The following is a 12,438-nucleotide window of genomic DNA, read 5'->3' on the forward strand; positions in this document are numbered from 1 at the left end:
TTGGGAATAATTCCCCTTAGAATTTCCTCAGGTTCATCTAGCCACCTGAGGAAGCTGCAGGCGAAAAGCATTATTCACTCACAATAAAATGCAGTACAGTTATTTTCAGTGTGCCACGGAGTGTTAATTATTTTTTCATGGTATGTTCCTGCAACCTAGCGCACCTGAGAGAACTGTGCACGGGGTACCCAGTTGTCCATTTAAACCGTGAATCATGTCAATAAGATTGGAAAGCAGCATTTGCCATGTGATTGACTGTTGGCCAGCCAAAGGCTCAGAATAGTTTCTGCAGTACCCATTAATAAGATTAACAGATGTAGATCATGGTGAAAGTAAGGGAGAAACTATTATAATTTAAGCATCCAGTGGAGACTGCAGGAAATACATGATGTTATAGTTTAGATTCAATACGCTGTGAAGATGCTATGCAGAAAGAAGTTCTGTTTTCATGTGTTTGGCCCACCGGAGGATAAATGACATACTCAACACAGCATGGGATCCTGAAAGCAACAACACATCAGTCTGATAATACAGCACCTGTGCTACAGTGCCTGTTATCTCAACCACAGGAATGCATGAAAATATTCTGGACTCAAACTACAAGTTTACTTCCTTTAAAAGTAATAGCCAGAGTTTTAATGTCTTTAGCCCCTTGGTGAAGCCTTTAAGGATTTATAAGTCTTCACTTTATTGTTCCAGCTCTCATAGCCACAACATCTGTTTTTTTTCTCCTGTAATAAGTCTGGTGTGCAGGGTTCGGCTGAATGTGCTGTAAGTAATTTATATGCACTGAAGAGGAGAAAATCTGCTTACTTGAAATGCACAGAGAACAGCAGGGAATGATACAACATTCAGATAGATTTTCATTTTTTGAGATTTCTCTCCAAGGCTCAGTGGCTGGCCACACAAACACACACACACAGGCATACCGCACACACAAACAGGAGGTTTATTCAAGCTTTTATATGAACTAATGGGGTTGAGACCTGTGTTAGTGCAACTAGGAATCCCCTGGGATGTTCAATTTAGAGCAGGGAGTCTCACTTAGAGTACGAGAGACAGAAATTCCCCCAGGAGCTCCCAGATACCCTTCCTACACAACACAATGTCTCTCACAAGATACCAGAATACGTATGGATAGTTACTATGCTTTTGCACTGATTGTGTACTGTGAACAGAAGTAAATTAAAAACCTCACTATACAAATTTCTGACAGAATCATTTGGTTGTAGCTTCAGTCCTTTAGTGCTACATTAACATCTGACAACTCTCTTGGTTAAGTGTGAAGTTTTCCCTACAATCCTTTCGGGCCACAATAATGCTGCTCAAATGAAAAATTGATATCATCATGTATAAAACAGGAATAACAGTTTGCATCCACGCGAGCAGTTCTGTGAGGCTGTGCCGACACTTGCTCCGACATCTCCCTTCATTTCTAATTCCATGACAGCAGCAAAGAGCAGTAACTGCTGTCATGGAGATAGTAAGTGATGCAATGACAAAGTGGATGCCAAAATCAATGGAGCTGCCCTTTTTTTCTTATCAATTAGTCAAAGGTTTTTGATACTGTTGATGGCATTTTGTGCCAGAGTTGTCAGAAATGGACCTGTAAGGTGTGTTGGTTTGATGTCAATTTATCTCTACAATTAACGTTTGCAACTTAGTCTTTCCTCGCGCTTTCCTAATGTCACCAAATGTGTGCCACAAGGTTCATTTTGACCCATCCTTCTTCTCATGTATTGATGTGATATGTTGATGTAAATGTACATCCTTGTGCAGATACCACTGTATATCGCAGGACAAGCGCTGTTGCCCTGACACGGACATCCGTACAGTGTAATCTGTATTTGACATAGTTAGGTTCCACCTGTCCATCCGCAGAACAGCTTTAAAGCAACAAAAGTTGTCAGGAATGTGATTGATTTGGCAAGGGAATATGTGTGTAACATTTAAGGCAACGTCATAGTGACATTTCAATCTTTACCAAAATCAGGGGATCATCAAAAGTCATTGGGATTATTCCTCTGAAGATCAATAATGTCGGCACAAATATTACTGCAATCCATTCAGTACATGTTTAAATATTCATTAACATTATTGAAGTTGACGACTGACGATGATGGACAGGCACAGATAACTATAGAGCCACACAGTTCGCAGGGTAAAAGACTCTTTGGGAAATGAAAAAACAAACAAACTATAAAGTTTTCCATTAAAATAAACCATAAGAAAGATTATCATGGAGCCGGGCAGTATGGAAATATGACAACAACAAAGTGAGTTACTTTGTTTCTCCCACACAGGGAGTCTGATTGTTTTTCCATTGATCTTTTATCTTATTGTCCCTCATTGTCTCTGTGTTTGTGTCTTCTGACTGATAACTGGGGCTGGACCGAATAGCAGAAATAGATGACATGAACAAACAGTTTGCTCTATTTCTATATGCTCTTTTAGAAATGCATGCTGGGTGATTGCATGTTTAACACTATACCAGGAAGGCTTTTCTGTGCATGTCTATTAGATTATAATGCGTGACACTTGAAGAGATACTTCATATAATTTTATGATGTACACAGTAACTTGTAAGTATTACACACATTGTTGGCGAAGATACACGTCCTCTTGTTGGAGATTCATTTTATTGAGTGGCTTGCAGTGCAGTTATTTATGTGCAGACACTGTGCCTGACTACTGCAGTTAAAGCCCTGAATCCAATCTAGCAGTCAATTTGTTAACCATACTGACGGTGTGAACTTGACTAATCTAACCTCCACATTTACAAACGCACACACAGGCCAGCACATGGACGCACACACATCATTAGTCCATACCATCAGCAGTACACTTAAGATTTCGGAGGCATGTTTGTTTATACATTGCATGTCTAAAGGGACATCAGTCAGGGGGAATTTGAAAGTATTTCTCCTCTGCAACTAGACAATGAAACACTGTAATGAGCAGGTCCCCGAGCAGGCTGCAGGCCTGTTTACAATGAACTGAATCCCATAACAGTGAACGAGAGAGAAACAGCTGTAGCAGTAAAGAGACTCTGAGGCCATGTTCCTGCAAATAAACATGCATTTCAAAATACATGTTTTGCCCCTTCCATTTCCCTAAAATTGCTGTTTTCCAACACGATAAATGAAATATTTTGAAAACTAGTTCATGGAAGGACACATGATGTGCTAATATGGAGAATAGGGATATTTGGCACAAGCACTTCCAAAGTATTTCTTCTTTATGGATACATAACAGTAATTAATGGAAGGAAAATCTTTGAAGCCAAAAAGGTAAACATAACGTGCCTTCAGAGAAATGTGGAAAATGGCAACAGCAATTTCCCTCTACAGCTGAATGCTACAGTTCACTGAAGGAGCAAAATATTCAGCTATATCCAACTACAACTGAATGAGCAGCTGCTTTTCAGAAAATACCAAAAGGATTACTGAATTGAAAGATTTCAGCAGGTGAATCACAACAGCCTCTCCAGGGCGAGCAAACCTGCTTCCTGACTGATACTCAAATATTTAACCAACAACACTCCCACACAGAAGCCATAAACTGACCTTTTCTGAAGACTATGTTGCACATTTAAGGCCACTACTCACAGCAAACACATTTGACTTGTCAGAGAAAAGCACAGGTATTACTTCTAACACCAAGACCCTGAGACTGAAAAAGGTAAAGGGAATTCAACATTTCATTTATTGAGTTCTATATAGCTGTCCATCCAACTTTGACTTGTCAACAAAGCTTTCTGTGAAATAGAAAACATGTGTAATTGCTGTATTTAAAAAAATACTTTTTTAAAACAGACAATTTGGCATTTAATCCAAAGAATAGCAAAGGATTATTTATCTTTTGTTTTGTGAGCCAGATCCAGCATCTAGTGTTGATGTCGTGTGCGTGCTGCTCACAATGGAACAGAGCCACCTTTAATAGAGTTTGTTAAACCTGTGCTTTTACCGTTTTTACAGGTCAACAACGTCTGCTGTGAAAAGGTCAACTTTGAAGGAGATAGCCAGGTGAGGAGTTTCCCTGAGGCATCCTCAAACTCCAAAAGTGCGAGGGCAAATGTTAACACAATTGATTCTTTTTTTTTTTTTTATCTTGGATAAAACACAAACAGAGAAGAGACAGCTGTGTACTTCCTCCACAGGGGAAAAGGCCATTCTGCAATGTTTTTACATTTGAATATTTCACATATAGAATCGTTTTTCCATCATTTTCCTCCAGACCTTACTGTGTTGCTCTCTTATTATATTCATTTATTAAAGTTTGTATTGACATGTCACTGGTCAGCTCCACTTCAAATTTAGTAATTTGTTGATGATCTAGATTGTGCAAAGTTTTAAGTATATTGGACAGGGTTTAGCACTGTGAAGTTGATATCCAGACACTATGATCATTTGATTCATTACAGTAAACACATGAAAATTCTACTTGCAGATGCTGGTGATTAAACCCCACCTTATCACGAGTGAGAGTTCCTCTGTTGAGTATATTACCATGCAATACCAGTGTTTTATTGCTGAGAGTAAACACAAGAGATAAGCCTGTCTATCTAGTGGTTAATCTGCCACAGTGTACTTACGAGAGGCTATTACATCGGTACAAAAGACAGAAGATAAGAGCCAATCGGACCCGTAAAATACTGTGGAGTCTGGAGGCAGAATTAAGTTTCTTTTAACAAGTTTATCTCTGGATAAACAATTAGACTCTGCCTGCTGCTAATGAAACGATTACAAAACTTACTTTGAGCAAACATAAGTTATACAATTCAGATATACATAATACATCCCTTTTTCACAGACAGCCACGAGGCATTTACATCTGCTGACCTAAGCAGAATAATGAGGACACTCTGCTGGCTGTGGAGAAGCCCTTTAACAGGGTAAGGTTTATTTTGATGCACTGGAGAGATTTGGGTTGGAAGGAGACTTCTTCATATGAATACAAACAATATATAAAGGTCTTACCATCTGTTTTATATGATAAACACCACTCAACAGTTTTTACAAGCCCTGATCTTTGCTCGTCACTAGAAGAATCAATCATGACGATTAGTTTTTTATACCTGAAGTATGAAGTCTGTTTACTAACATATTGACAGCCTTCTTTGTGCAAATTTAGGGAGATAATTCAACTGAATCTGAAGATTTGGCTTTAGCCTCCATTATCCTCCTTTTCTACTCTTCTCATCTATTCATGCTCTTTGGTATGAACGTATTTCTTCAGCTTCTCCATCTCCTGCCACACCACACCTTCATATCACTGCTCCTTCCTAACATGCACCTCTCCTCTCTTCCTTTTCTCATGTTATTTGTTCCTATTCTCATTCCTCTCCTGTCCTCTGCTTTGCTGTCTTCTGCTCATGCTATGTCATTGCATTATTGATGCCAGCCTATAAGTTGTCACCGTGGAGGCAGGGAATAACAGGGATTTTTAAAGAAAGGAAAGAAAACTAAAAGAAAAACTGAGAGAGAGAGAGAGAGAGAGAGAGAGAGAGAGAGAGAGAGAGGAAAAACAAGATACTGCATGTTCAACATAAAATACGCTAACCAAAAGCAGAGTCTTTCTGAGTTATAGTGGTGTAGGGCAATAAGATGCTGTAAACTTTTTATATAGACTCTGTTACACCTATAACTGTAATATATAAGAGTTTGGTACATGTAAAATAGTATTTCTGTATCAAGGTCTCCATGTAGGAGTTTGAGCCTAATGTGTGGACAAAGAGATTCTATCACAACTGAAAAATGAAATAAAGAAAGATGTGAAGAATAGGATTAAATAAGAACCAAGCTGGAGGTGTGCTTTGAAATGTTTCTGTTCTCTTTGTCTGTTCGACCGTCTTCCTGTTTGTCTGTCTGTTGTCTGTCTCATCAGTTCTTGTAAAGGCAGCATTAAAATATCGAGAAACTATTGAATTTGTACCTTTGAGGTCAGCATGGAAGACATTTTTTTTTGTCTAAATTGAAGGCAGAGTTAGAAAAAGAAAAGTTTAAAAAGTGGAGTAATGGAGGGAGTCGAAATAGAACATGAAGAGATGGAAAAAAAAAAAAACAGACAATACATTAGGGTGCTGACTGAATGCTTATGGAGTGCTTATAGTGCACTGAGCATGCCTGCAGAGTGGTTCATAAGTACCAGATACTGTTCCCCTCCTCTTACACACAGACACACAAACACACCCACACAGACAGACAAGATACTACATATATAGCCTATATCCTGTATATCCAAGTAAATCCAAGTGATTTAGAGCAAACAATATTATACATAAAAGTTAGTAAATACAGCAAGGGCAAGAACAGAAGTAAACAAAATAAATGTCACTTCAAGGAGATTGTTTTAGAAAATGCTGAGTGGATTACACGTTAATTTCCCTCTTTAAAAAAGAATGCCACTTTACACACTTAATCTTTATCTTAGACAGTTCAAAATGTACCCATATCTTCACAGATTACAGCTTTATAAACATTATGAGACCTGCAAGCATACTTAGAACTTTTAACACGGTTTCTTGTGTTTGAGATGGATCTAAAGTAATATCTGAATGTGCACTTCAATCTCTCCTGGCATCTTCAACAAACAGGCAGACACCCACAAACACACGTGCACACACGGGAACACCACCAACACAATCCAATGAATCTCTTTAGAAACAAAGAGAGGCTGTGAGTCTACACAGGACAGAGAACAAGCCATGGCACAGATTGTATAGGCAGATAAGGCAGATTAGTTTAGAGGCTGTATTGACAAGCAAAGAGGGAGATTTTGTTCTACTCCTACATTCAGTCCTTATTATCGAACCCAGACACAAATGATTAATCACAGGGTGTCTGCAGCTTTTTGGAGCCGGGTAATTGGTGAAACTGGGAAGTTTATCTGTGATATACAACACGCGATCGATTGAAGAATTGTACCTCAGTACAAATCTCAGGCCTCAGCTGAGGAAAAAATATCACGCCTTTGTTTCAACTCTATCCCTCTCTAGATATTTGTCCTTCTCCATCCACGCTTGTAAGTAAATAGCACCTTATTTCAAAAGATTTAGATCAAGGCCAAATTGCACATACTCCTGTTCTTTATCTCGCTAAGGCGGTTGACTTAAAGGTTATTCATATTTAATTTGAGTAAAGAAAGCAACACAAAGTGAAACTGTATTTCCTCTTGATTCACTAATCTATGTAAGTTTATTCTTTCCCTCCCCTCTGCTTAATTCGATTTTCTTTTTTCATGTTTTTTACGCATTCCTCCCATCCTTTATTTTGAAAGACATTAGTAGAGTGAATCCTGATTTGTACAGGCCCTTTTAACTGTGAAAGACTATCTATTGAACAGCTGGGTTGAAGTGATGCTCTCTCTAGACTCAGGGGTAGAGAATTATGTGCTAAGAGAGGAGTGATCCATCCTCTAGTAGTCCATTACAAGGCTGAAAAAGAAGAGAGTAAATAGGCATCCTCTGTTGTGTGTGTGTGTGTGTGTGTGTGTGTGTGTGTGTGTGTGTGTGTGTGTGTGTGTGTGCTTATACACTAACAGATAAGTCAGTGTCCGTTTTTTAAGATACCTGCACATCTTTCTGTCAAATGTGATATTCCTTCAGCGTGTTCGATCGACGTGCAAAATGAAAGCCTCTCTCTCTCTCTGCCAGCTTCCTCTCATCCTCCTCCACCCCTCCTCACTCGGAGTAAGAATTGCAAAATCAATAGAGCTAAATGGAGTTGCCGCGGAAGCCATTGAGTGTCCTTTCTAAGTGCTGGAGGAACAAGGACAGTAAAGAAGCAGCTGTAACACCCCAAAGTCCCCTCCTCTCCTTCTGGCCTCAGTCCATCACACTCCTTTATCCACAGTCTGTACTGCTCTGTGAGCTCGTTCTCACTACTCTAAACAAGGCTCTGTCGCATCCTCTCCTGTGCTTAGATAAGCCATTATCAGAACAATCACAGGACAAGTTTTCACCTTTTATTGAAATAATAGAAAATAAAATGTGTAAGAAGTTAGACTTGGAGTAAGTTTGAAAAGAATGTACTGGCTGTATTGTGTAGGACTGCCTCATTGTGTGTTGGCAATAAAAGAAAACACATGTGAATTAAGATAACCTCATTCATATGACAAAAAAAATGGTATCATGTTGCAAATACAGCGACACGACCTAATACAGACAACAAAACTAAAAAGCACAACAAAACTGAAAAACAAACTCTTAAATTGGCCTAGTATGCAAAATGAGTGTTCACAAGGCGGGGGTGTCTGAAAGGAAATGAACAAGGCTGGCATGCAGGCTTGCTGTTGCCGAGGTTTTTGGACTTGTGAAGTACAATAAACGTCACCTATCCCTTTTTTAGGCAGAAGAGTTACCATTAAGACTCCAAACGTGAGCTCAGTGTGGTTAATAACTGTTCAGCTGGCTGGAGCCTGTAGGGCTACAATATGCTTGGAAATCAAAATAATATGAATCTCTATACTCTATGGATTGACACATTTTTGGTGTTTAAATGAAGTATTGCTATTTTTTTTTAAATTCTATTGGGACATTTAAAAAAAAAAATTTAAATAGAGTATAGATGCTAAAGATGCTAGCATGAAATCTGAATTGTATAACTTGTTCTTATCACATTTAATTCATGTAATAAACTACTCTACTACGGTATAAAGTACATGTATTAACTGCATATTACGCACATGTTGTCAGTGCACATTTTCGCAAAACAGCACCATCAAAGTTCCTCACAGCAGAACAGTAACAGCAAAGATAATGAAACTATAAAGCCAGTCGAAAAAACTGTTCCTCACAGATGCTTAAAGGACAGCTATCTGACACATTGCCACTTTTAGTTATGCTCCCTAAAAAAAGATAACTGTTAAACACCTATCATATAGTAGTTATCAGAAAGTGATTAGTTATTCCTCAGCATTCACAGCCCCCCTCTGGTGCTGTTTACACCTTGTGAGTGGTAATGTTCTAACACCTTTAAGATCACAAGTTGTGGTGTGTGTTTGTGGGCCAAAAATATACAAATAGATTTTTGTATTTATACAAGGCTACAGCTGTTTTCATACACATGGTTTTACACTTCTCTTTGCTATAAAACACTGCATGCTGCTTCAAGCCAAAAAATGAGGTTTTGATGTCAGAGTCTTAGATGCTTTAAGACCCCCCACACACACCGAGATCAATTGTAAAACAAGTTAGAGACACAAGTTTCTCCTTCGGCAGAAGTCCTTAATCAATAATGCAATCCAGCCACAAGAGACATTTCCTAACAATAGAACTTCATACAAAAATCCAGAAACCACGACAGCACTGCTATCTTCACCTCAATGTTTGCATGTTTCCCTTTTCACAGAATTATCATTTAAAATGCAATAAAATACTATCATAAGAAGTCATACTATTTGCAGGTAAAGCAACTAAATCCAAGGCAAAGGATTACAGAGCGCTAAAAGTCACAGTTTATAAATATTACAAGTTTTTTTTTTTCTCTTCCGGTTGTCCATTTGTTTTAAGTAAGATGTCCCTACACTGGTTAATCTCTGCTATTTCAGACCAGTTCCTATTTATATTTTATGAGAGTCTCTGCACAAGTGATTTGTAGTGGTGAGTAACTCATCACGTATTCTCTTTGACTGCTCTACAAGCTTTCTCCATGCTTCTTTTAAAGATCCGAGTAAAGGAGCAAATGGGATCCCTGCTTTCTTCAATATCATCTGTGTTCGTGTGTGTGATAGAATGAGAGGAAATTAATAAAACACAGAGAGACAGAGGAGAAGTGAGAATGATCAATCAAAGCTAAGTCTTTGGGCTGTCTGCTAAGAAAACTGTCTGCTTCTTGGCTGGCCCTTCTCTTTGTCACATCTGTCCCTGTGATCCTCCAGAGATAAGAACACTAGGCTGAGAAAAACTTTGAATCTCCCTTTGACCTAGAAAAACAACCACCTGGTTAGAAGGTACACACCCAACAGCGCAGAGAAATTGCAAAGACAGCACACTGTGTGCACACAGGAACTAAAGCCTTTTGTTTGATTTAAGAAAAAAAACAAAAAAACAACAACAAATAAAAACAAAAGTAATTTTCAGAAAGGTTGCGCATGATGATACATCATTGCACTCTCACATCCAGAGACCCAAATAGAAACCTGCTTAGTGAGCACACATTTGTGAGAGCTTGCTATAATTATGAAGCATTTTCTAATCATTTCAGTACGAGGTGGATATATTCTGTATGTCCCAAGGGTAAGCGATTAGATTACATTTACATCTACCATCCATCCTATCCATTACAATTACGCAGGGCAGTGTGTGGAAAAAGAAACTTCCCGTGCAAAGGGAATTTATTGGCTTATCATAAAAATCATTTTGACTCCAAGGATTTTTTTTTTTTTTAGAGAAGGATTTTCTCTGCTCAGTGACGGCCTGCTGAGCTGGAGCGACTACACACTGTTCAGTTGGATTATTCTCATTCAAGAGTGTGAATTACTGAGGTGTCCTTGAGTTAGATCTTAATCCTTCCCTCTCCACAGTCACTTGTCTGCCTCTGCAGTTTTTTGGGGGTAAAATCAGATTTCACTTTGTTTACTAAAACTTTGTTATCTACTTTGAGATATAACACACACTGTGGGCCTATTTCCTGGATCATTGGTTCATTGGATACAGCTCAAGAGAGATCAAACTACTAGCACATTTTTGCACCGGTTTCTAAAGTCATGACAACATTGACACTTCCAATAACACTGGATTCTGGGTGACAGAAAACCTGATTTAATGAAAGTGAGCAAAAGCAGCAGCATTAAATTAGATGAAGTCAGCAGAGAATACCAGCATCTGTAGTGGAAGTAAGAAAAATAATTAAACTTTTTGCCATACTCCATAATGAACTGATGATTGTTTGTAACCCCCTTAACACAAAGGCAAAACACAAGTGCTCTTAAAAAGGAATCTGTCACTGTTCATTTTACCCATAATGTACAGAGAGTGTCGTCTTTCTATTGTTTGCTTTAATCACTTGAATGCAGCGCGTCTATAACTTTTAATGTTACATCCTCTGCCGTCGTCTTATTGGTTTACATGACTCAGGGTCAAGTCTCTTTCTTCTTGTCGGTGAGGGATGAGGGAAATCTGACCCACGCTACAGTTTGCTGCAACTTTTTCACTTTCAATGTATTTTTGTCTGGTCCATCTTCTGACCCACAGCCTTTTCACACAGGATAATTCCAGTAAGAAATGCACTGTGTATCATACTGTCAGAACAGAATTCATATTACATGCATGTTTCGAGCTGAGTAGATATTTCCTTTAAGAGGGTTTCTGCAGGACTGAACACAAAACCTCACTGACAAATTAGTTCAACAACTCTCAAGAAGTGTGACAGATAATAGAGATCTGCTGCAGGTGACCTATTACCCATGACTAAACAGACAGTGTGTGTGTGTGTGTGTGTGTGTGTGTGTGTGTGTGTGTGTGTGTGTGTGTGTGTGTGTGGGAAAATAGGGTCTTCTGCCCTCTTATCTCCTCCAGCGTGCAGAAAGTGATGGAAGGCCTCTGGTAATTAGAATGGAGAGCCTCTCGCCTTGCTATACAAGTAATGATAGCCCTTCACCTGCTGTAGAAAATCACCTTAAATCAATGCTTAGACACACACACACACACACACACACACACACACGTACAGGCACGCACACACTTCTCACCTGCTCCAGTTTCCAGTGGAACTCTGCAGGTCTGAAAGTGTCGATCTGAGTGAAATCTCTCCTCAGCAGGAACACCAGGCGACAGTTGTGAACATACAGAGAGTAATGGTGGCGATTCATTTCTGCAACAGGAAGAAATAGACACACACACACACACACACACACACACATATTTAGACATAATTCTACATTGCACATTAAAACATAAATGACTCCTTATTTTCTTGTGGTTCTACAGGATATGTGTTTGTTTTTTAGGCGTCCAAGCAACTAAATAACCACTTCTTTTAATTTTTATTTACACATCAAACAAAAGGATCGGCCTTACTGGAGAGGAGGAAGAGGTTGGTGAGTCACTTTTTGGTGCTTTCACAGCGGTATAAAACTGTATGGCTCATCTAATAATTCACAGGTGCTGCAGTCACCTTTCTATTTAGGGGCAGGGATGTTAATGCACACCTTCCTCCCTCTCCAACCAGCCGGCATTCATTAACAATTGCTCAAATATAACTAATAAGAAAAGACGTTCCATAACAAGGTCAGTGATAACAAAATCAAAATATTTCAAAAAATGATTAAAGCAACTTTTCGGCTTCAGCACACTGTGTAACATTCGACATGACATTAGCCTGCACTTGAAGAACAGTTCGCTGACAGACCTGTTGCTAAAGGTTTTGTTTAGAAGCAATTCAAGAAGCATCCAAACACTGTGAAACTCTTTTCAGAGAATGCAAATGGCTGCTCCTC

General features: G+C 38.9%; 1 protein-coding gene across 1 annotated transcript in view; it reads right to left on the bottom strand.

Moving 5' to 3' along the window:
* The window catches only part of clstn2a (calsyntenin 2a), a 146,406-nt gene that overhangs the window by 12,344 nt on the left and 121,624 nt on the right, over nt 1-12,438 (bottom strand). The window contains exon 9 of the mRNA XM_061044412.1: nt 11,692-11,813. Coding sequence (XP_060900395.1) covers nt 11,692-11,813 — 122 coding nt within the window. The remainder of the gene's footprint in view (nt 1-11,691; nt 11,814-12,438) is intronic.

The sequence above is a fragment of the Labrus mixtus genome, chromosome 8 (assembly GCF_963584025.1).
Source record: "Labrus mixtus chromosome 8, fLabMix1.1, whole genome shotgun sequence".
NCBI lineage: Eukaryota > Metazoa > Chordata > Actinopteri > Labriformes > Labridae > Labrus > Labrus mixtus.